Here is a 26,663-nt window from a genome sequence, read left to right as displayed (position 1 = left end):
AAAAAAACCAAATAACAAAACTGTTTCAACTATAAATCACACTTTTTTTTACATAAACAAACACATGTAACTGCACACAAATAAGAGTATAATAAATCTTGGGAAGGTTTATTTTTTAAAAATGTAATCTTGAATTTTTCTTTCGACCATGCGAGATTGTATTTTTTTCGTGGCAGGCTCTCTCATCCTCTTTAATAGCAGTATCTCTGTAGAACTGCATTTAGACTGTTGCTCACACCATGCCATTGCAGTTTATAGCCAGTGAAGGCCTCCTGGGTCTGCTTTGTCTTCTTCGTCATCAGAATCACCTTGGTTAAAGTTAGTACATTCTTCATCCTGGACTAATGCAACAATTTCTTCTTCAGTTCACTGTCTAACCTTGAAATAAAGGGATGCTGGGTCCCTTTATTTCACTTATGTCTTCATTCAAATCTTGCACGTCTCTTCGGCAGCACCCCAAAGTTTCTGCATGCCTTTTTCAGATTTCTATCCGACAACAGGTTCCAGGCAATTTCTCTCTGACAACATATTCTAGGCAGTGGCATATCTACCACGTAGGCAGGCAAGGCAACTGCCTCCGGGCCCGGGCCCTTTAGGTGCCTGGTGTCTTTGGCTCTCTCCTCTTTTTTGCAATTTTCATTAATTAAGTAGGGGCCCGAACATGTTCTTTGCCTCCAGACCCAAAAAAGGGTAGCTACGCTACTGGCTCTAGGCACCTGCTAACATGTAGCAACAATCGTTATTGTTGAGCTTCTTTGAAAACTCAACCACGCTCTCTTCATCTCCCTGTGGTAGCAGCAAGTGACGCAAGACTTGTTTTTGGTACATCTTTTTTAGTTTTTCTATAACACCTTGATACAGTGGCTGCAGCAGGCCTGTAACATTTGGTGGTAAAAACCTGACAATGAAGTTCTTGTCAATTGAATTCAGTTTTTCAAGAGGAGGGTGGGATGGCGCATTATCAATAATAAGCAAAACTTTACCGACTTTATGCTCATTTTTTCGATGCCTCTTCACACTTAGAATAAAATCTTGGCTAAACCAATCCAAAAAAATGTTGAAATTCATCCAAGCATTTTTCGGTCCTTTATATCGTACTGGTAGGCACTTTACACCTTTAAAGCATCTTGGATTTCCCAATCACCAACAATGGTAAAACATGCTGTCCACTTGCATTTCCACACATAACTGTAACACATTGTTTGTTAGCTTTGAAACCAGGAGTAGCCATTTTGTGTTGTGATGCAAGTGATTTACGAGGGAGTTACTTCCAATTAAGACCTGTTTCATCTGCATTGTAAATTTCATCATTGGAAACACCTTCCTCTGCCATTTTCAGAAAAGACTCTTTAAAAGCATCTACTTCCAGGACATCACCTGATAAAGCTTCTCCCTGAATTTCAAGCTCCCTTATACCTTGGCGAGATTTGAAATTTTTTGGCCATCCTGTACTGCCTTTTAAATTTTTGATTCAATCGTAACACTTTTTCGCATAACGGAGGTCCAGAAATAGGTTTGCCTTGACTTCTCTTTTGTAGAAATTGTAAATAAACAGCATCTTCTGATTTCTCGTTACTAGCTTTTTTCATAGTTTTCCTTTTTTTTAGAGCCATCTTCATTGGCTAATTTTGTAGCAGAATTCAAAATTTAATTTTTTATGCTCTTTATGTCAGATATGGTTGCTTTACCAACATTAAAAATCTTAGTAAGAGATACACCGGTTTCTCCCTTTTCCAGTCTATTAATAATTGCTACCTTGTCTTCTATTGACAACACACTGCAGTTTATTTTGCCTGTAGATGCCATTATTAACACAAAGGGGCAGCAGTATTAAAATTAAAAAGCAAAATGACACAGTATTTCACTTCGAAATAGCCATGAACAAAAACTTGAACATTGAGCGATTAGAAGCAAAACACCTGCAATAACCTCACACTGCAGTGGCTCGCAGCAGACTGGGTGAAAACTAACTGCCATTCCCACCGTACTTCCATGCTGACAACAGTACAACAGACAATGATGTATCAAGGTCATGGGAGACTGTCCTGGGTCCACACAGTAGCTAAAGCCACCATTTGATTTTTAACTTCTGTAATGACAAATTAAGACTATTTCAGCATAACAACCAGTACACTAAAAGTAGATACTGTAATTTTTTGGGGGAGGCGGTGGTTCAGATAATTGAAGGTTTGGATAATCAACATTCTGCTGTAGTTTTTTTTTTTTTTTTGCACCACCTTGCAAAATATCCTGCTGGCACCCATGGCTACAATCCTTTTCAGTATCCAGCAGGCTCTTTCAGTCAACTTTGATTTTCTGCCACAGTTCATCCTATCACATTTTGTTTTTCCATACTTGGTAAATGCAGAGATTACTTTTGATACAGTTGCTCTGGATACAGTAAACAAATCAGCAACTTTAGTTATCAATACTCCTGCTAAACATGCACCAACAATTTGACCTCTTTGGAATTCAGACATGTCAGTTATTTTCTTCTTGTACTTTATTAAATCACCTAAATATCAGTTTTTATCATCTTTCCTTCACAATGCTACTTGCAAAAAAAAAAAAAAAAAAAAATCATCACTGCATGTTCATAGATATGTCATTTAGCCATTGCAAAAACTGCTAATCTCATATCAGGTGTTTCCATTATTTTGTCCATCCCCAGTATCTTGGATATATTTCTATTCCTCTTGTCTGTTGCATGAGTATGAAATGACCTCAGAATATCAGGTTTAAAATGCTTGTATTTTCTTCCAGGGTTGGAGTAGCACTCGATCCTTGGATGCTTCCACTAAAAGAGGTACCTAGATTGTTTTCTCTGCTTAATCAACCTTTGATGTCAATAAACATGGAAAAGTTTCAAACTAGGGGGAACTTGAAAGCACTGAAGATGTTTGAAAAATCCAGTGTGGAAAGAAGATTTGTCACACTAAAGTAAGCAGTCATTTCCTTGCTGTAATATTGCTTGAATATATTACTGAAATAAATTAATGTGACTGAGGATTTTTTAAAATAATTCTTGGTAATCAAAAAAAAAAAATCTCTTCGTAGTAAAAAATTAATTAATGGTAATAAAAAAAAAACCTATTAGTAAAAGGTCTCGTATTGCTGTACAGTGACCAAATTAAAAAAAAAACTGAAAAAAGTTTTCACTTTTTTTTGAATTTGGCTTGAAAATTGATTCTGACAAATGAGGTGCCACCATCATTTTCATATTTAGGGTACCACTGCTGCTAGACTAAGTATATTTTCATAATGTTTGTGTTGTATATACCATTAAAATTAAGTTGGAGTGTCAACTAATATTAATTTAAAGTAAAGTGTGATGTGTGTTAGTTGTCTGACGTCACCAGGAGTTTCCCCTATCTCCGCGTTGTATTCTTTGTACGTGTGGCATACAGAACTCTGCAGAGGCCAGAGATTTAAAAAGTGTGTGGGGAGTGGTTTGTTGTGTAGTGTTATATTCTGTTGTTTCTCTGACCATTTAGCCATTGGGCCCCCTGTTGGGACCTGTTGCCCACACTTTGCCATGAGGAGGCAGGTCAGGCATCCAGTAGATTATTTAAGTACTCTGGCAGGCTCCGCCACCTAATTTCCGACGATTTCAGTGGCAAGACCTATATATATATATATATATATATATATATATATATATATATTAAAAAAAAAGGTGAAAACTAGAATTTGAAAAGGCCAAAAGAGATTTATGTGAAAGCAGTAGAATTTAGCCGTTGATTAGAATTTGGTGGCATTGTTAGGGGCGTACTTGGTCGGTTTAGTGACATGGAGACAAAGGCTCAATCTGCTGATTGGAAGGTTGTGTCTTCTCCAAGGCTGATAAAAGCAAAGCAACCTTGATTAATGTGATGGTCATGCTTATTGTATTTTTTTGACTCACAGGGTATTGTCCATTATGAATTATGTCTGCATGGCCAAACAGTGAAAAAGAATACTTCAAAATAGTTCCGCAGCAATTGTGCCATGCTGTTAGGCACAAAAAAGTAGTTATTTATCAGATATAGGTGCCTGCATCATGTCAACACCTCTGCACACTTGGTGCTTTCCATTTAACCCTGCATTCTTTCCCATATTTTAAGTAACATTGTTGTTTCCCAAGGTACTGGTGTATCCCAATAAAAAAAATACAGAAAAATGTTATTTAAAGAAACAAATCGTTTAATATAACTTTTTTTTTTTTTTATGCAAAACAGCTCTTTCAAAATCGCGTGACACAGAGACAACCCCCAAGGCAGAATGCGCTGGTCCCGAAGGAACTAGTAGTTGTTGGTGACTCTATTGTCAGGGAAACGGTGAACATGCTTTGTAAAAAAGATAGGTGGAACAGGACCAGGGTATGTCTGCCAGGGGCAAAGGTTGATGACGTTGTAGAGCGAATATCATCTTTTAAGGGCACAAAAGGTGATATAGTTGTACACGTTGGCACTAATAATATTAAGAGTAGGAGACCGGCAGAATTACTTAACAAGTACAGGTCACTGTTGAACAAAAGCCGAGAATTAGGGTTGAATTTGAAAGTGTCTGCAATTCTGCCCAGACACGATAGGAGGGAGTATATGATGAGAGCCTTGTCGATCAATTCGGCCCTGGAAAGATTGTGCAAGGCTCAAGGGGTAGAATTTTTTTCAGCCTGGACTGTACTTGTTAACAGGAGATATTGCTTCTACAGGGATGGGATACACTTAAATAGAAAGGGTGCAAGAATATTTGCTGATGCTATCGAGGCAGTGTTAGGTGGGTCGGAAAACTGCTAGCATGGGGGGAGACAAAGACCAATAGATTGACAGTAGCCACTGGCAGAGGTGAAAGAGATTCTTGCACTGCTTCTATTAGAATGAGCAGAAGCCTGAAAAACAAGATGCATGGTATTTCAGAGACTGCTGGGAGCCATTGCGGTACAAGTAAACACATGGGTCGTGTTAGGGTAGCTAAGAATAGAAACAGGTGCAGGTATACTTGCGTGTACACCAATGCTAGGAGTTTAGTAAATAAATTTGATGAATTTGAGGTATTGCTCAAAACATCAAAGGCAGATATTGTTGGGATATCAGAGACGTGGTGTCACACAGATATAAGGGATGCAGAACTGCAATTTGGGGAGTACAACGTCTACAGAAAGGATAGACAGGATAGGAAGGGGGGAGGGGTTATGCTATTAGTTAAGAAACACATAAAAACCAAGGAAGTGAAGCCAGTCAACATCGCTGGACAGTGCAGTATTGAGTCAGTTTGGTGTGACATAAGCATTGGGAGATAAAAATTGAGAGTAGGAGTGTGCTATAGGCCTAATGACTCTGATGAGTATAATAAGGAACTGTACAGGGAAATAGAGTGGGCCAGTAAATCAGAGAGTCTTATAATGGGAGATTTTAATTTCCCAGATATTGACTGGAATTTGGGGGCTGGTTACTCACACACTAGCAGGGCTTTTGTGGATTTATTGGATGATTGTTTTCTACATCAGCATGTTCGGGAGGCAACTAGAGGGAGTAATACTCTTGATTTGATTATCAGCAGTGATTCTTCATGCATTAAGAATCTGCAGATAAATGAACCACTAGGTGGCAGTGATCACAGTGTGCTGAAGTGGGAGTTACTGAAAGAGGTAACTACCATTAGGGGTAAAGGGAAGGGTTATTGCTTCCGTAAAGGCGACTACGATGGACTGAGACAGTATTTAAATTCTATACAGTGGGACCAACTGATGATGTTACCAACAGCAAACTCAAAATGGGAAGCATTCAAAGAACTTATCTTGGAAGCTACTAGGCTTTACATACTGACTAAGAAATATTGTTCAAGGTTTAGGCCAAAATGGATGTCAGATGAACTAATGAGGCATATGGCAGAGAAGAAAAATGCATGGGATACTTACAAATTAACACATGACACAGAAGCCTATGATAGATACAAGTTGATATGCAACCAAGTTACAAAGGAGGTTAGGCAGGCGAAGGCAGATTACGAGAAATCCTTGGCAAGGGATGCAAAGAAAAACAGCAAAGAGTTCTTTACTTATGTAAACTCTAGAAGGAAGGGGATGAATCAGATTGGTCCACTTGATATTGATGGGTCAACTGTTGATGATCCTGCTCAGGTAGCTAACAAACTAAATGAATATTTTGCATCGACATTCACACATGAGGAGTTATTCAGCAAGGGGAATGCCAGAGGTGTATTCAACTCTAGCAGTCAGCTACAGAATCTTGAAATAACTGGGAGTAAAGTGGAGGAGAAACTGTTGAAGATAAACACAAGAAAGGCACCGGGGTGGATGGGATCTATCCAGTTATATTAAAGGAGGCAGCAAAGGAAGTAAGCAAACCCTTAGCCATAATTATGAGAGCTTCCTTGGACTCAGGGGAGGTACCCATAGACTGGAAATGTGCAAATGTGACCCCAATTCACAAAGGAGGATCAAAGGCTGACACAAGTAATTATAGACCTGTGAGCTTAACTTCTGTTCCAGGAAAATTAATGGAGGCACTGGTTAAAGAAGCACTGCAGGATCATTTAGACAAGACTTCAGTTATAGCTCAGACACAGCATGGTTTTGTTAAGGGGAAGTCTTGCCTGACCAACTTGATTGGATACTATGATGCAGTCACAAAAGAACTGGATGCAGGGAATAACTTTGATATTATATACTTGGATCTTAGAAAGGCTTTTGATACTGTTGCACATGGAAGACTGCTACACAAATTGGAGCAGTGTGACATTGGAGGCAAATTGCTGCTATGGATAAAGGGGTGGTTGAGGGGAAGAAGACAGAGAGTGGTAATCAATGGACACTGCTCATCGTGGACTAATGTTATTAGTGGAGTCCCTCAGGGCTCAGTGTTGGGTCCATTATTGTTTTCTGTATTTATAAATGATATTGATGATGGTATATCAAGCTTAATGTCCAAGTTTGCAGATGATACAAAGGTTGGCAGGGTTGTCAAGGACACTACTGACACTATGCTGCTGCAACAGGATCTGGAAAGGTTGAGCAGATGGGCTGAGAGGTGGCAAATGAAGTTTAACATTGACAAATGTAAAGTACTACACATGGGAAACAGCAACCCCAGAGCAACGTATCAACTCTGTGGTACTACACTGACAGTGGTAGAGAATGAAAGGGACTTGGGGGTGATTGTGCAGGCAGATATGAAGTTCTCTGAGCAGTGCAGACGGGCTGCAAGAGTAGCTCATGGAGTATTGTCAATGATATACAGGAATTTTTCCAGCAGGGATAAGGAGGTGATTATTCCATTGTATAAGGCAATGGTCAGGCCACACCTAGAGTACTGTATACAGGTCTGGAGGCCTCATTTCAAGAAGGATGTAGAGCTGCTGGAACGAGTACAGAGAAGGGCAACAAGATTAGTGAATGGAACAAAGGGGTGCTCTTACGAAGAAAGGCTTAAGTTTTGCAAATTACAGTGTCTGGAGACTAGGCACCAGCGAGGTGATCTGATAGAGGTGTATAAAGCCTTGAATGGTTTAAGCATGCTCAATGCTGATGGGATTCTTCCTCTAGCTCAGAAAAATCACCTGAGAGGGCATAAATTCAAATTGAGGAAAGACAGATGTAGGATAGACGTGCGGAAATTTGCCTTTAGCCAGCGGGTGGTTGGTTGGTGGAACAGACTGCCATCCCTTGTGGTGGAGGTTGATAGCCTAAATAAGTTTAAGGCTCAGCTGGACAGGTATTTTGAACGAACAGAGGGGTGAAGTGGAAGTGGGTTTTTTTTTTTTTTTTTTTTTTTGGCTGATGCTACATAAGCTTGCTTTCTTGCATCAAATGCCTCTACTAATGCTAATGCTAATGCTAAAATAGAAAAGGTGAAAACCAAAATTATTAAATACAATTTTGACACTTTTTGGTGACTCAAACATGAATTTTCACACAGTTTCCAATAGTTCTGCATTTTCTGCCATTTGTCGTGGGCGGAACAAGCAGCATCCTACTGAATGTTCCCTTTTTATGGGGGAGGGTGAGTCAATTTTCAAAATCCCCCAATAGACTCCTTTTGACTTGATTATTTCATGTGAGAAGTAATGTTTTTTCTCCCATTATCAAGAGCAGGTTTTTCAATTTCTCCACAATTTCTCTACCAGGCACATTTGGTCCATTCAGAAGAATCATTGAATTACCCCCAATGATATTGAGCATATTGTAGAATAGACATAAAGTTCAGCATATAGTTTTCTACTGCACAAGGTTCTGTGACACAACTGGTAAAGGGTGTCCAACCCAACTCTGGCTTTGTTATAAAAGTCAAGCCTTTAACACTCCTGATTCCTTATTTAAAAAAAAAAAAAAAAAAATGAATAAGTATAGAGAAGTAAAGGATATTAACATTTCAAATAGAGAACAAAATGTAAAGTGCACTTACTGAAGGAAATGTAATCCAAAAAAAAAAACCACCTTTAATTGCTTCTGTGGGATACAAGTGTACCCTAAACGTGATATAGCACAAAAACAATGAAATTACTGAAAGGGTCAGTAGGGTTGCCAGCTCCTCCAAGTGATAAAATATGGAAACTTTTATTTTTGATAGGGTACATCCGTACCCCTGGAAGCAATCCAGGGTTAAGAATTTCTTATGAAGCCCTTCTTCACTGTATGTCAGTATCTGCCACACTCATCGGATTTAGCTCCTTGTTGATTTTTTGTTTTCAAAGCCTAAAGCCCTCATGATAGGTCACAGATGTCATAAATTTAGCATTTAGCATTAGCAGAGGAATATGAGGCAAGAAAACAAGCTTATACAGCATCAACAAAAAAAAAAAAAAAAAAAACCCTTCCCGTTTCACCCATCCATTCACTCCAAATGTTTGTCTAGTTCTGCCTTGAATTTATTTCAGCTGTCAATTTCTATAACGATAGATGGAAGTTTGTTCCAGCAATCAACCACCTTTTAAAGGCAAATTTCCGCACATCTATTCTACAACTGTCTTTCCTCAGTTTTAATTTATGTCTCCTCAGCAATTAATCTCTGCAAAGGAAGAAACTCATCAGCATTGAGTTTTCTCAACCCATTCAAGGCCTTATACACCTCAATCAGATCACCTTGCAGGTGCATAATCTACAGATGCTGCAATTTGCAAAACTTAAGCCTTTCTTTGTAAGAGCAACCATTTCTTACATTCACTAATCTTGTTGCCCTTCTCTGTACTTGTTCCAGCAGCTCTACATCCTTCCTAAAATGAGGTCTCCAGACCTGTATAACAGTACTCAAGATGTCGTCTGACCATTGTCTTATACAAGGGGACAATCACCTTCTTATCCCTGCTAGAAAAATTCCTGTATATCATTGACAAGACACCATGAGCTGCTCTTGCAGACTCTCTGCATTGCTCAGAAAACTTCATGTCTGACTTAACACACCCCCAAGGTCCTTTTCATTCTCTACCGCCGTGAGTGTAGTACTACACAGTTGATATATTACTCTGGGGTTACTGCTACCCATATGCAGTACTTTACATTTGTCAATATTAAACTTCAGCTGCCACCTCTCAGCCCATCTGCTCAACTTTTCTAGATCGTGTTGCAGTATTATACTGTTATTAGTGTCATTAACAACCCTGCCAAACTTTGTATTGTCTGCAAACTTAGACATTAAACCTGATATACCTTGATCAATATCATTAAAAAATACAGAAAACAACAATGGATCCAACACCTAACCGTGGGGAACTCCACTAATAACATTAGTCCACAAAGAGCAGTGTCTATTGATTACCATTCTCTGTCTTCTCGCACTCAACCATCCCTTTATCCATAGCAGAAATTTGCCCATAATGCCATACTGCTCCAGTTTGTACAATAGTCTTCCATGTGCAACAGTATCAAAAGCTTTCCTAAGATCCAAGTATAGGATTTCAAAATTATTTTTTGCATCACAAGTGACCACATCATGGTATCCAATCAAATTGGTAAGGCAAGGTTTCCCCTTAACATACCCTTGCTGTGTCTGAGTTATAACTGAAGTCTAGAAGATCCTGCAGTGCTTCTTTAACCAGTGCCTCCATTAAATTCCTTGGAACAGAAGTTAAACTAACAGGTCTGTAATTACTTATGTCACCCTTTGATCCTCCTTTGTGAATTAGGGTCACATTTGCACATCTCCGGTCTATGGGGGAACTCCCCTGAGTCCAAGGAAGTTCTCATAATTATGGTTAAGGATTTGCTTACTTCCTTTGCCACCTGCATTAATATAACTGGATAGATCCCATCCACCCCAGGTGCCTTTCTTATTTTTAACTTCAACAATTTCTCCTCCACTTTGCTCTCAGTTATTACAAAATCATTTAGCTCACTGCCAGAGTTTAATAAACCTCTAGCATTCCCCTCCCTGAATAACTCTTCATGTGTAAATGTAGATGCAAAATACTCATTCAATTTGTCAGCTACCTGAGCAGGATCATCAACAGTTGAACTGTAGATATCAAGTGGACCAATCTGATTCATCCCCTTCTAGAGTTTACATAAGCTTCTAGAGCTTACATAAGTAAAGAACTCTTTCCTGTTTTTCTTTGCATCCTTTGCCAAAGATTTCTCGTAATCTGCCTTTGCCAGCCTAATGTCCTTTTTGACTTTATTACAGACCAGTTTATATCTACCATAGTCTTATGCGTTGCCTGTTAATTTATATATATTCCATGCATTTTTTCTTCTCTTCCACAAGTCTCAATAGTTAATCTGATATCCATTTGGGCCTGAACCTTGAACAGTATTTCTAATTCAGAACAAAAATTCTATTAACTTCCAAGATTACTTCCGTGAATGCTTTTCATTTAGAATTTGTTGTTGGTAGCATCATCAGTTGGTCCCACTGTATAGAATTTAAAAAATCTCTGTGACTACTATAAGAAATCAAAAACCATTCCCTTTACCCCTGATGGTAGTTACATCTTTAAGTAAATCCCACATAAGCACACTGTAATCACTGCCACCTAGTAGTTCCTTTATCTGCAAATTCTTAATGCACAAAGAATCACTACTGATAATCAGATCAAGAGTATTACTTCCTCTGGTTGCCTCTTGAACGTGCTGCTGTAGAAAACGATCATCCAATAAATCAACAAAAGCCTTGCTAGTGTGTGTGAGTGACCAATCCACAAGTTCTAATCAATATCTGGGAAGTTAAAATCCCCCATTATAAGACAATCTGATTTACTGGCCCACTCTATTTCTTTGTACAGTTGTTCATTATACTCATCAGAGTCATTAGGCCTATAACACACTGCTACTCTCAATTTTGCTTTCCCAGTGCTTATGTCACACCAAACTGACTCAGCATTGCACTGTCCACCCATGTTAACTGGATGCACTTCCTTAAATTTCATGTGTTTCTTAACTAATAGCATAACCTCTCCTCCCTTCCTATCCTGTCTATCCTTTCTGTACATATTGTACTCCCCAAATTCCAATTCTGCATTCCTTATATCTGTGTGACACCACGTCTCTGATATCCCAACAATATCTGCCTTTGATGTGTTGACCAGCATTTCAAATTCACCAAATTTATTTACTATACTCCTAGTATTGGTGTACATGCAAGTATACATGCAACTATTCTTACTTTTTGTTACCCTAACACAGCCCATGTATTTACTTATTCCATGATGACTCCCAGCAGTCCTTGAAATCCTTATCTGTATTGGCACCTCACTTTCCAGGCTGCTGCTCATTCCAATAGCAGTGCAAGAATCACTTCCAGCTCTGCTACTGTTCATCTATTAGTCTGTATATCCCGTAAGTTAGCAGTTTTCTGACCCATCTAATACTACCTCAATAGCATCAGCAAATTTTCTTGCACCCTTTGTATTTAAGTGTATCCCATCCCTGTAGAAACAGTCTCTCTCCACTAATTCTGGTGTTCCCCAAGATTCAGTTCTGTCTCCCACTGTTTTTCTCTTATATATTAATGACCTTTGCCCATTGACTGGAAATCCTATCCATAATTTTGCTGATGATAGTATGTTGCATTTCCACCTCCTCCCACTTTGAGAAATTACCCTGTACAAACAGTTTCAGCTTCTTGGATATCCACTTCCAATTCCCTAAATGCTGATCTTTAAGTAATTCTCATATGGCACAAATAACTTATTTAATTTCAATCCTTCTAAAACTGATTCCTCTCTTGTAACTTGCAAAAAATAATTCTTCTGCTCCTATGCTTATCTTCAGTGACACTCAGATTTCTAGACAAGATCACATATTTCTGTTTGGGATTACCCAGACTTTTAATGTATCTGTATTGGCACAAGCATATCAAAAATACTGCTTCCTGTTCATCTAAAAAACTGGGTTATTTCTTTTGCTTTCAGAGTTACTTTTCTTCCAAATAGCTGCTCACTCTGTACAAATCCCACATCTTCCCAATTGTTCCCACATCTGGGGTTATTATTATTATTAGCCATATGGTGCAAAGAAGCATGAGACTTTTGCTGCACTAGCCACAAAAAAAAAAAAAAAAATTGAGTTTCCTCCTTAGAGAGAAAACAAGAGTCAGAAGTAGAAGGGGTGCCTCCGTATCCAAGTGGGCAGGAGCAGCAGTGCGTAGCACACGCTTCTTGATTAGACTGGGGCTCGAGCCCGTGACCACCAAATACGGAGGATACGGAAAGGTCAGGGAATGACCACCACATATCCCAGGAGCAATATGGCCTTAGTTGCTAATGCTCCTAAAAACCAAATAACAAACAAAACATCAGAAGTAGAAGGGAATCACCAGTAAAGAGAAGAATGATGATATCCAGCTCAGGATCCTGGGTGTGCCAAGCACATACTCACCAGATGTGAGCCCCTGGGGTTGTGCTCCTAAAACTTCTCTCAGGCATCTAGATTCTGTTCAAATGAGGGTAGCTAGATTAATTAATGACCCATCTCTTATGAAGTCTTTTCACTCTCTGTCTTGTAGACTTTTTGTTTCTGCTGCATGCCTTTTCAATAGATACTTCCATGGGCACTGTTCTTCTGAATTGCTTCCATAATTCTCACTCTCTCTTTCAAACCCATCCAAACGTGTGCTGCAACCAGTCAGCATCCTTTCATCTTCCATCTTCAAACTCACAAAACCAACTCTTCTTCTTCCTCATTTATTCCTTCAACTTCTGTTTTCTGGAACAACCTCACTTCATACATATTTCCTGAAAATTTCTATCTGCAAAAATTCAACTGTAATGTCAACAAGTACCTTCTTTCATCTTCTTAACCTTCAACCCATGCACAGTACTAAGTACTGTAGATTCTAATACCTCAAATGCATGGGGTTTTCGTTTAAAAAAATATATAATAATAATAAAAAAAATTGCAAAAGGCCCCAGCATCTCAAACACCTGGGTCTGTGTGACTAAAAACAGAAGCCAGCTGGAGTGTGAACATTAAAATCACCAAGAAAAATTACCTTCCTGTTAGAAAAGTTGGATTGGAGAAAATCAAGTTTCAAAGAAAGGAAATTAGAGAGTTGTAAGTGATTGGTTGAGTTCTGAAAACAATAGAGTCAGCAGATGAATTTAATAATAGAATTAATAGACATAGAATTAATAGAAATGATAGAATTTGACAGAGTGGGCTAGTGAGATTTTAAACCAGAGAAAATTGAAAAAGGAGGAGATTCCTAGTTACTAAGTTGTGACATAGACTATCAGAGCAGCCATATGCACAAGTACTACCTTTTGAAGTGAAAGGAATTGTACTGAAAATAATTAGGACAACTGAGATGAGCAGTGTTTGAATTAACTGATAATTGAGATTCTGTCAAAAAGTAGGGCTTGGCAGATTGTAAATGGGAAAGGACATCATTGAAATTGGAAGTGATACTCTACACATTTGTGAAATTAACAAATAAATGTTTGAGAAGCTTAGATCTTTGCACAGATAAGTTTGTTTTGTTTGGTTGGCCATTCGTGATGAACAGTAATAATAAAAAGTGGGGAGGGGCATGTTGTATGAAGTGACGAAATTTTTGGATATGGCATACACATAGCAAGAATATACTAGCTTCTCGAAATAATGTCTTACTCAATACCCCTCCCCCCCCACCACACACATTCACACTGCTTGGACTCCCTCCAGTTGCTATCTGGCAGAATAAAGGCAACAAGATTATATATACACTAGCTGATCCAAATGCCTCCTATAGAATTAGCAGTAGGTGCAAGCCTGCAAACACAGTTTTAGAGAACAACCTTCGAAATTTAAGAAGGTTGGATCTTGCCATGATACCTATCATAACCTCAAAAGACATCAATTATACTATGTGATGGAAGAGATGAGGGGGTTGCCGGAGCTGTGCATTGGAGACTAAATGTGTGTTTCACCACTTCAAGCCTCCAATTAGCAAAGTGGTGGTATTGTACCAGTTGATGAGAGTCACTAGAATTGTCTAGTAACACAGAGGGGTTGGTATTCCTTTGTATGGTGTGGACACCACCTCAAACACTGCTGATGTAGGTTCACACCTGGGTGGTTACCTCCAGTATGTCAGGTGCCATATTTCAGGACATGCACATGAGGATTATATCTAAAATAAAGACCGAAAATTTGAAAAGTTGGTCTTAATCTGACTGTTTCTTTTTTCAGATAATGCACTAATCTCCATATGTACAGTAAACCCCCGCTATTCGCGGTATCTGTATTCGCGGTTTCGCATATTCACGATCGCCAATTTAATATAAAATGAAACCTAAAAAAATGCGAATATTATCCGCCATAAAAAAACATGGGCATGGCTAAAATTATCTTTCCCTGTCAAAACGGCGCTCAGTGGGTGGGGAGAGAGGGGTGACAAAATCACGAGCATGGATGTTTTTCGCTAATCCTTGTTCAGTATGTGTTATGCGCTTGTAATGGAAGTTTTCGTCGTTTGCTTTTAATTTATATGCTTATAAATTGAATAAATTTATCAATTTATAAATTGATATGCTTACAAAAGTGATAAATCTACCGTTTTGCAGTGTAAAACAGACTTTTTCAAGTGTGTTAACGGACGAAAGTGACTTTATTGTGGACAAGTTCTTTCTAACCCATACAAAAATATGGCTACGAATAACAAGAGAAATGTGAAAATATCAAAGAAGGTGATGACATTAGCGAATAAAATTGAGTTATTAGACAAAATTTCTAATGTTGAAAGTGTCTCCTCAGTGGCAAAACATTATAAAATCAATGAGTCAACGGTACGATCAATGAAAAAATCCGCCGTAGTGTCCGTGAAAATACGCTAATTGCTTCAAAAATTTGCTCTGTAACTCGTGATGTTAAATTAGAAAAAATGGAAAACGCTTTAAATCTGTGGATAGAAGACCGAACTCAAAATAAAATTCCATTAAGTTCACTCATCATTCGTGAAAAGGCAAAACTCCTTTATGAACACTTTAGCGAAACTGGTGATAGCACTGGCGGGATAAGTTTTTTTTGCTAGCAAAGGCGCTGGTTTGAAAGATTTGTTTGAAATTTCTAATAAATATTACATTTAATATTAAATTGTTTCTTATTTTCATTTCGATGCCATATGCTTGCATTTCACTATGTACTGTCCATGTACATAGTCATATTATGAAAGTACATATAATACATACATAGACAAAATTTAGACTAGTTTTTCTTATATATTTCATACTTTGGAACGGAACCCCTTTATTACTATGGGAGCCATAACTCAGTATTTGCGTTTTCAGTATTTGCGGCATTTCTCAGGAACGTAACCCCCGCGAATAGCGGGGGTTTACTGTACTTTCATTTATGTATACAGATAAACTGAGAAACGGATGAAACAAAAAAAAAAAGAAAAAAAAAGAAGGAAAGGAGATTTCTATTGGTCTTATTTTAATGAAATTTGGGAATGCTTTGATAAATATTCTACTTGGTCACATAAAAATGAATATTTTTTTATTAATTTGTGGTGCTTGGTCCACAGAATTTAAAAAACGTTTGCTGAAGTGAAAAGTATGTCAACCTTATGAATTTTGGTATACTACAGCAATTTCATTCTAGCAATAAGTAGCTTTAATTTTAAGTTTTGAAACTAAAATTACTGTAACACAGAGTGAAAATGGATACAAAAATAGATTTTGACAAGTTTAATAATTGGAAATATACATATACTTGTATTAGATAGATACATACAAACGAAAAGCTTTCGGTTGTTTTGTCAACTTTCCTCAGTTAAACTGACAGTTAAGAATGGAGCATGAGGGTGTGTACTGCCAATCTTGTACGCGAAGTGCGTGATTAACTGTTGGTTGTTGAAGCCTGTGGCTGTAATGCGTGCGGACGTTGCTAGCATTTGTCAATAGTCAGGATTGCTGTTTCAATGATAGGGTGGACTTGACATCCACTGTTCCTGTTGACTGAGGTATTGGAGCATGCTCCATTCTTAACTGTCAGTTTAACTGAGGAAGGTTGACAAAACAACCGAAAGCTTTTTGTTTGTATGTATCTAATCTAATACAGTATATGTATATTTCCCATTATTAAACTTGTCAAAATCTCTTTTTGTATCCGTTTTCGCTCTGTGTTACAGTAATTTTAGTTTCATAATGAATCCAGAGCGCACAGGCCTCTTTAATCAAATTTTAAGTTTATTATATATTGCATAGGTTTAATCCAAATAATAAATGATAGCTCTAAATTTTATTTTTAGTTTCTATTCTTTAAAAGTTTCATTATATGTTACTTTATTTTTCTCTATATTTTAATAAAGTTTTATTTCAGTATGTTTATTCTCAACACACGTGGCCTTTTGCTAACATTCTTTGTTTGTAATTTGAAAGTTTTTTTATGAAATTCTTATTTGTGATATTCACAAAGACTGACTATGTCATGATAGAAAGCAATCATTAGCCTACTTTTTAGATGTTGGATTAAAATGACAGAAATAATTATGAGACAGTGGATTGAAATGACAGTGAAATCATTTTGAGACATTGGATTGAAATAACAGTGAAATCTCATCACTTGATTCTGGAAATGTTTTTGTTTTGTGGAATTGCTATTAACACGAAGACAAGTATCAAAACACAGAAACAAAGTATTGGCATCCTCATGCACATATTGGAAATCAGGTAGACACTATAATGGTGTGATACTCTTATTTTCAGAAGAGATGTTGAAAATGAGTTTTAATAGAGCAGTATAAAACAGAGGTAAGGAATAGTGAAATATAAAGGTACTGTATCAGTAAAAGTGATCAGCAAAGTAAACTTGGTTTAAAAAAAATTTGAAATTGTACAATATTGTAAAAGAGTTCTCTGTCTTTGCTTTTTAAAAGTCTTGTTTGTAATCAAATCAAACTGTTTTTATACTTGTAAACTTGTTTTTAAATGCTTAGTGTAATTGTAAATAAGCTTACCTATTCATAAATAATGCTGATTCATTAAGCAGACTTAATGAATTTTGCAAAGCATTTCAGTTTGCAGTCTGATAAATGCTACACATTTAAAGTATGCCCTGAAAGTAACACATCAGTGGTTAAGATTAAAAAAAAACAAGTAAGGTAAAAAAAAACAAGTAAGGTAAAAAAAAAAAAAAGTATTTGGAGATTTTATTTAGTTTCTGAAATAATATCATAACAAAGAAATACCCCTGGTAAATTTTATTCCCAGTGTTACTTTTGTTTTATCAGTTTTTTTTTTGTATTTGCAGAGGAACTGTTCATCTGAACCAGACTGATATACCATTTGTCTGTGGGCCAATAGTCAGGAGCATCTGTGGAGCACAGTCTTCATTAAATCGTTTTACAGCCATGAACCTTACTAATAAGTTAATGCTAACCTTCCTTGCCAGACATTTAGGTAAATGATGTTGTCAGTCTTAATTGATAAGGGTTGTGACAATTTGCATGATTTAGTTTATCCCACATTATAATGATAGGTGGAGAAAGAAATCGGACACTGACTTTCATATTTTCAAAATGCATTAGTAGAGTCAAATTTTTGAAACTGCCGTCCTCTTTTGACATTATAGCGATTTATACTTTCCACTTGTTTGAGAGGTCAGATCCCATTGAAAATGGAGGTATTCTTAAGGGCCTCTTCAGTTAAGGCTGTAGTTAGCTGAATGCACTTAAAAGAAATAGCCTCCCTTCCAAGTAAGCCCATGTTTTTCAGCCCTCACAACATGAACATACAATACAGATATAACACAAGATAAAAACTGCATGCCCTAGTATACAAGTACCATATGAACTAACACACTATGATGTATTAACCCCTCCCCAAAAAAAAACAACTAATCAACCTTAAGATCTGAAATGGCCACTGAAGGAGGCAGTACCCATGAAATCTTCATGTCTATGCACACATATGCACATCTTTTTTTCATGTAAATTTATTAACTGGTATGTTCATTCAATAAATATAATTTCTTTTTATTTTCTGAAAGCATCAGGACATTCTATCAATATGTTAAAGTACTGAAAAAAAAACTGAATTTTATCTGCTGCCAGAGCTTGCTCTCCTTCCCCATGTGTTACAGCCATGATTCATGTAATGATCTTTGGTGTAATACTGAACAGCGACTTTTTTTTTTTTTTATCAATCTTGTTCACTGAAGTGACATAATGCAAGACCACAGATTGTCTGCTCATTTAATCAGTGATTTCCTTTCCCCTTTTGAGTGTGTTTGTTTTTTGTAACAGTATTGTCAAAGAGGTTGAACGCACGTCCTTAATATCTGTCTTATTGTTTCCATTTATAGTAACGTTGAAATTTCCTAATGTACATTGCTACTTTAATTTTTTCATTTTGTAAAATCACATTTGTGCCCAATAATCTTAAAACTTTTTTTTTTTACCAAATGAATTTTTGCATAAATACATGCTTGTTGACTTCTGATATTTTGTTTGCTGTGCTTTTCAGTTCTGTTGTTAGACCTGCATCCCATCTCACCAACACACTGTACATCATCCCCAAATACAACATATTGTCCCCAGGTAATGGGTGAAAAAAATAATGCAGAGAAGCATTATTTTATCAAACTATTTCATTATGTGCATTGAAATACCCAATTTCTGTACTTGAATACATTTTCCCACAATCATATTTTTGTTGAATATTTGTCAGTGGTGATATTCTAAAGCACCTTCTTCTAATTCATCTATTCTTTCTTTAAATTTATTGAAACTCCTTACTTCCACAACACCTCTTCATAGTTTTTACAAATTCTTTTTATTTTTTCCCCATTAGTTAACATAAAGGAATGCCCCTGGTTTCTAATGATTGAACGTGTTTGGTTTTTGAGATTTTTTTTCTTGTTCAACAAATGTTGTGCAATTGCTTTTATTACCATCTTTTAGAGGACCTTTTACAGCCGACCGGGCTAGCCGAGTGGGTAAAGTACCTGCCCGGCAACCCAAAGGTCGCGGGTTCGATTCCCGCCTCGAGCTTGGATCAAAGTACTGCAAAAACCTTGGGAGGTGCAATATGGCCACAGAAGCCGATGCGCCAACAACTACCAAATCAAAAAAAAAAAAAAAAGGACCTTTTACCAAAAACATATTCAATATTTTTTCTAATCCTTTCCTAAAAATTCATCACAAACACTATCTACTCTACAATTTAATGTTTTGATAATCTCCTTTTTTTATGTTACTAAAGTGGGTTCCAGAACCATATTTATTGGCATGCAGTTGCTCCAGGGCCCTAAGCTTGTGAGGGAACTCCAGAATCCTCACAACCTTATTTTTAGGTCCTTTAAAAATATTAGTGTAAGAGTTTTAGAGTGGTTAAATTCACCACTGGGTGAGTCAAAAAAAAATTAATAAATCTTTTTGAGTTTTTTTTTTTTTTTGCTGTGAAATTTAGTGATTAACCTTTCTTCTGATTTTGTGATTTTGATCTCAATGAAAGGGAGCAAGTTATCATTTGACTATTGATTTGAATTTAATAAGTCTGTCTGTCCGTTATTGTGATTTTAACATGGAACCTGAGGGGGGGGGGACATAAATTCAAATTAAGGAAAGTCAGTTATAGAATAAATGTGTGGAAATTTTCCTTTAGCCAGTGGGTAGTTGATTGCTGGAACAAACTTCCATCTGTTGTTGTGGATGTTGATAGCTTAAATAAATTCAAGGAGGAACTGGACAAACTTTTAGAGGGGATGGATGTGTGAAATGCTTTTTTTTTTTTTTTTTTTTTTTTTTTTTTTGGCTGATGCTACATAAGCTTGCTTTCTTGCATCACATGCCTTGATTACTACTACTACTACTATGTAGTCATTGAATATGTCTGATTCAATTTCTTTATGTATCTATGTCAAAAACACATCATCCACATAAAATCCATAAGGAGGATTTTAAGGGAGCCAGATTTCTCCTCAAATGTCTCCATAAACTCATCATCCTCCTGAGGGGTGAAAGGGATTCCCTCCCCTATGCTGAGAATAAAGGTTTATCACATTTTGATTCATAAATGTAAGGCATTTTTCCTCTGTGGTGTGTTGGTCAATGTTTGTTATGCTCTGCTTATATTTCTTGATTGTGAACTTTTCATTTCTGTGGTTGCACATGTTAATGGCTGCTTATAATATTGTCACTAGCATCCATTTTATGAATCACACATTGCAGTGGCTGGTAACAGCAAAATGCCACATCAGATTCAATTTTTACCAAAACAAAGGGATAACTCAGTGGTTTTCAATCTTTTTTTTAATAACGACACACCTAAGTCATTTATTTTATTTTGGGGCACCCCTACTCAATTTTCAGCCTGTTAGATCTGATTCTCTCTCTGTGTATGTATGTGTATATATATATATATGTGTGTGTGTGTGTGTGTGTATACACACACACACACACACACACACACACACACACACACACACACACACACACACACACACACACACACACACACAGATATATATATAAAATATTAAAAAATATATAGAGGTACTAAGTAAACATCAATTATTAGATTACCACAAAATTAAAAAGATACTGTACACCTTTTTATAATGAAATAAACATATATATTTTTAAAAAAATAATAAGTTTAAGTAACTTAAAGCCAAATTACATGGCAACCCTGGAATGTTGTTGCGGCACCCCAGTTGAAAACCACTGGGATAACTAGTTAGTAGACTAACTTTTATTTCTTTGTGTGCGATATTCCCTTGGGCAATTGGTAACAAATTTCATTACAGTATGTGAATAAATAATAAGATATTTACAATTAGAAAGTCAGCATCACTCTTTTCTGGTGGATGATATGATTAAGTTGACGCAAAAGCAGATTTTTACTTCATTAAGTAAGGAACATCTAAACACAGTGATTAAAGATTTTTTTAAAGTTATTTACTTGATTTAATAATTCTGGGTATTCCCTGTGCTTTCAAATAAATTAATTTTTTTACATTATTAACTAATACTCATATCCCCTAAGTTGCCAGCCAAAACATTTTCTCTTCTGAACTGCATTCAAATCTTTTGAATGCAGTTCAGAAGAGATTTCGCCCATTTCACTAAATTTTTTTCATGCTAAGCTCTTTGTGGACAGTACAATGGATTTGTTCGCAGGATATGTTTAGTCTGTTTGCTATATATTATAACTCAGTCCAGTATTCTTTCAAAATGAGTTCATAAACAGAATCAATGTTTTCTACAGTTGGTGCCCATTTCGCTGTCTGGTTGACGTATTCACAAGTCATCAGATATGGATTAATCTTTAGTAACTATGACGCATTTAGAAATCAGCAACCTAGTTCTTGATGCTACTGTATGATGGATATGCAGTGTCTAATGTTTCTGTCATATTCTCTTGGATTTGCTTCACAGACAGGAATTTAAAAAAAAAAAGCTTTCATTATTTCATGGTTCTCTTCGTTTTGGTAGACATAACTATTTTAAACCTAAAACATTGCAGTATAATTACCTGCCTGTCCAAATAGTCCTGCCTTACCTCTTTAACCAGTGATTCCATTATTTTCCCTGGAACAGATGTTAAGCTAACAGTTCTGTAATTACTCATGTCACCTTTTGATCCCCCTTTATGAATGTGGGACATATTCTTAGTGCTCTAGTCCATAGGAACTTCCCCTGAATCCAAGAATGCTCTCATAATTATGGCTAAGGGTATGCTTATCTCCTTTGTTGCCTCCCTTAATATAATTGGATAGATTCCATCTACCCTGGGTGCTCTTTTTATGTCCATCCTAAACAAAATTTTATGTCCATCCTCAACAATTTCTCATCCACTTTTCTTTCGGTTATTACAAAGTCATTTAGCTGCTCGTTATGGTTTGTTAAACTTCTGGCATCCCCCTTCCCTAAGGAATTCTTCACATGTGAATGTAGATGCAAAATCCCTATTCAGTTTGTCAGCAACCTGAGCAGGGTCATCAATAGTTAACCCATAAACATCAAGTGGCCCAATGTGATTCAATCCCTTCCTTCTACTGTGAATATAAATATAGAAGTCTTTGCTATTTTTCTTTGCATTTTTTTTCAGAGACTTCTCATAATCTGCCATAGCTTGCCTAACCTCCTTTGTGACTTTATTACAGATTAATTTATATCTACTATAGGCTTGTGTCGGCCAATAATTTAAATGCATCCCATGCACTTTTCTTCTCTACTACTTGTCTCAATAGTTCATCTGACATCCATTTACATCTAAGCTTTGAACAGTATTTTTTTTATTGGTATGAAATGCCTAGTAGCTTCTTTGATTACTTTCCCGAATCATTTAGAATTAACTGTTGATAACATCATCAGTTGGTTCCACTGCACACGTCTACTACACACAACTGTCTGAAACTTCTGTAGTCACCCTTATAAAAGCAAAAGCTTTACCCTTTACAGTAGTTGTCTTTAATTAAATTCCACATTAGTACACTTTGATTGCTGCAACCCAGTGGGTCTTTTACCTGCAGATTCTTAATGCATGCAGAATCACTGCTAATAACCAGATCAAGAGTATTGCTTCCTCTTGTTGCCTCTCTAACTTGCTGCTGTAGAAAACAGTATCTAAGAAATCCACAAAAGTCTTGTCAGCATGTGAGTGATCATCCTGCAAATTCCAGTCAACATCTGGCAAGTTAAAATCCCCTATTATGTGACATTGATTTATTGGCCCACTCTATTTCCCTGTATAGCTGTTTGGTATACTCATCACTGTCATTAGGCCTATAATACACTGCTTTCGATTTAATATTCTTAACTAAGAGCTTAACTCCTTCACCTCTCCTGTCCTGTCTGTCCTTCCTGTATACATTGTACTCCTCATATTCAAATTCAGCATCACTTATGTCTGAGTGACACCATATCTTTGCTATTCCTACAATGTCTGCATTTTATGACTTAATCAGCACTTCAAATTCATCAAATTTATATACACTGCTCCTCTCCAGGGCTGCCGCAAGTGGGTAGGCGAGGTAAGTGTTGCTTACGGGTGGCAGTTCAGGAGGGTGCCAAAAATATTTTTGACATAAAAGTCGGACCTCTGTATAACGAACTTCTTTATAGAGAAATTTTATATTTAGTGATTTTTTTTTAATTTTAAATTTCCTTTGGTAATTACATTTAAAATAGTTTGCTTAGAATGAAGAAAATTTCCATATAACTACAGATTACGAGTGACCTTACTGGGAACGCATTGTTCGCACCTCTAGCCTTCAGGCAATTGAGCCAATTAGTGCTGCTGCTAAGCACGAATTAAGAGCCATAGGGATTACCATTCTGCAACTCTTAAAACCCATCTAATCGCCTGTCTCACATACCGAGAATTGGCGCTGGTCATCTGATTGGTTTTACCAATCAGATGACCTGCGCGACTTCCATTGTTTACTAGTATTCAACACGGCAGGCAAATAATTCATTTGAAATAAAAACAGTACGTGAAATTGCAGACACGTTAATTTGCTTATTATCTGGATTAAATCTTCTTTTACTTCAAGTTCTCTATCTTGTGCTATACTTTTAATTCCTGCATAATTTCCTCTTGTCATCCAATCCATCATTCCAATTCTCCTTTTCCCAACAGTTCTCTTCCCACACGTCTACTCCTCGATCACTTTCCTCAACTTGCTTTCTCTTCTCAAAACATATCCTATAAAGTTATTTTGTCTTCTTCTTGGTTCTTTTACTAACATTCTCTCTCCTACTTTCCTCAAAATCTTATTACTTACTCTGTCCACCAATTTCATCTTTTCTGTTCTCCTCCACACCCACACCTCAAAAGCAGTCTAATCTCCTCTTTCCCAGTGTCCATGTCTTGGAGCCATATAGTACAATAGTGCATATTAATGTTTTCACCAATTGCTTTCTTAATTCTTGAAATTTCTTCTCAACAGTTCTTTTCTATTACTAAATGCCTCTTTGTCCATTGCAATTCTTGTTTTCATTTCTTCCATGCTTTTTCCATTTTCTATCATTATGCTTTCCAAGTATCTGTCCACCTGTTCTAATATTATTCCATCTAATGTTATATTGATTTCTTCTTCCTGGCCACTTTGAAATTAACATTACCTTGGTTATTGCTGTTAATCTTCATATTGAAGATTAACAGCAATAACCAAGTTAATTTATTGAAGCAGATAAAAGGCTTGCAGGCTGATCATGAGAAATCACTCATTGTGCTGTTCAAAATGTCCAAGGAGCTCTATAATTCTTCCTAATTATTAGCAATCAATATCTAGTCATCATCAAATCTTATTGTCTTTATCTTCTCCCCTCTTACTTTTACATCTTCTTTCTGCTTTTCTTTGAACTCTTTCATCAAAGCTTCTGCATATGAATTAAATAATATGGGGAAAGTGGAACATCCTTGCCTTACACTCTTACCGATGGGAAATCAGGGAATATTTTAAAGAAAATAGAACAGAGGAACCATTCCAAAAAATTCTTGATTCGGCTAATAATATTGCTACTATCATTGGCATTGACACTTCATTTTTCAGAAGTAAGCACTGTAAGGAAAAGATTGAAAAGATGTCATTCGATTATGAAAGTAGAGAGGAAGCTATTCAGGATCCGCAACAAAATTTCAAAGTTATTTTTTTCTTTCAAATTATGGACACCAATTTTCTCGTTAACTGAAAGGTTTAGAAATATGAAGAACATGTAGAAATATTTAACAGTATTTTATAATATTTCTGAATTATGTATTGATTTACATATCGAATTAAGTGACATTGATTGTAATGAGTCTGATGTTGATGGTTTAGCATTATTTGAAGAATTTAGAGTACTTCAAATTTATATTAAAGACAATATTACTATATTGTAACCATTTGAATGGTTACAATATATTCTTAAAAACGATTTTACAGGTACTTTTCCAAATGTATCAATCTCATTAAGGATTTATGCAAATGAGGGAACAAAGAGGTGCCCAAAAAAAGGCTTAAGTTCTTAAATTGCAGCGTGTGGAGACTAGGCTTCTGCTGGGCAATCTAATTGAGGTGTTTAAGGCTTTAAATTGGTTGAACAAGCTGAATGCTGATGGATTCTTCCTCTTGCTCAGATTACACATTTAAGAGAGCATAAATTCAAATTGAGGAAAGACAGTTGTAGAACAGATGTGTGGAAATTTGACATTAGCCAGCAAGTGGCTGATTGCTAGAACAGACTTCCATCTGTGGTTGTGGAAGTTAATAGCTTAAATAAATTCAAAGAAGAACTGGACAAACTTTTGGAGCAGATGAAGAGGTGAATGGGAAGTGGGTTGTTTCCTTTTTTTTTTTTTTTTTTTTTTGGCTGATGCTGTAAAAGCTTTCCTTCTTGCATCATATGCCACTACTAATGCTAAATCTTCTAAGTTTACCAGTTTCCATTGCCATAATTGAATGGCATTTTTCAAAATTTAAAATTAATCAAAAATATTTACAATCAACATTGTCTCAACAACGACCCTCTAATTTGGCAATAATTTCAATAGACAACAATCTTTCGGAACAAATAAACATAAATGAAATAATTAATAAATTTGCATCTCTTAAAGCAAGAAAACATAAATTTGCTTAATTTTTTAAACATAATTTTCCTTTTATTTTATTGTTTTGATAGAGTATGACTGCAATTTAGAATTTAAAGTTTGTTTCCAGAATTTCAGAATGATTTTGTTATTTTTGTTTGTTGTTTCATTATATGTATTATATGCAAGATATGTAGTAGTTTTCTTTTTCAATAAATTAATAATAATTATTTACGCCTTATTTTATTTTTTTTTTAATCGAAATATTTTGGGGTGGGAAATTTGATTTCACTTACTGGTGGCACACAGGGTTGCAGCGGCCCTGCTCCTCGCATTACTGTACTTGCAAGTATACATGCATGTGTTCTTACTTTTTGTTACCCTAACACAGTCCATGTATTCATTTTTTCCATGAAAATCCATAGCAGGGCTTGAAATCCTCTGAAAGATAGTGGAATAACAGGAAACTTGTTGTGAAGGCATTCACATTATAAGATGTAACAAAAATGATGCCATTTCACCTACTTTGGTGATTTACTATGAACTAAAATGATGCTTTGCACTAACTTGTTCATAATCCCAGCATGTCATAACAACCTATGTGGTAGGTCTGGCATAAACGTAATGATATTTTACATTTGTTATTTTACGACCTTGAAAGATGAACAGATTCTCTGCAATGACCCAAAAATTTTCACCACTCTGTCTTGTTTTTTAATTTTTTTTTATTA

General features: G+C 36.3%; 1 protein-coding gene across 1 annotated transcript in view; it reads left to right on the top strand.

Annotated features, from left to right (window-relative positions):
* Window positions 1-26,663, top strand: part of LOC150084389 (platelet-activating factor acetylhydrolase-like) — a 171,032-nt gene that overhangs the window by 133,532 nt on the left and 10,837 nt on the right. The window contains exons 6-7 of the mRNA XM_090376026.1: window positions 2,764-2,940; window positions 17,666-17,814. Of these exons, the coding sequence (XP_090232152.1) occupies window positions 2,764-2,940; window positions 17,666-17,814 (326 nt within the window). The remainder of the gene's footprint in view (window positions 1-2,763; window positions 2,941-17,665; window positions 17,815-26,663) is intronic.

The sequence above is a fragment of the Mastigoproctus giganteus genome, chromosome 6, assembly GCF_048544385.1.
Source record: "Mastigoproctus giganteus isolate SK-2022 chromosome 6, ASM4854438v1, whole genome shotgun sequence".
In the NCBI taxonomy this organism is placed as follows: Eukaryota; Metazoa; Arthropoda; class Arachnida; order Uropygi; family Thelyphonidae; genus Mastigoproctus; species Mastigoproctus giganteus.
The sequence above is the reverse complement of the archived record's forward strand: the minus strand, read 5'-3'. Positions and strand labels throughout refer to the sequence as shown.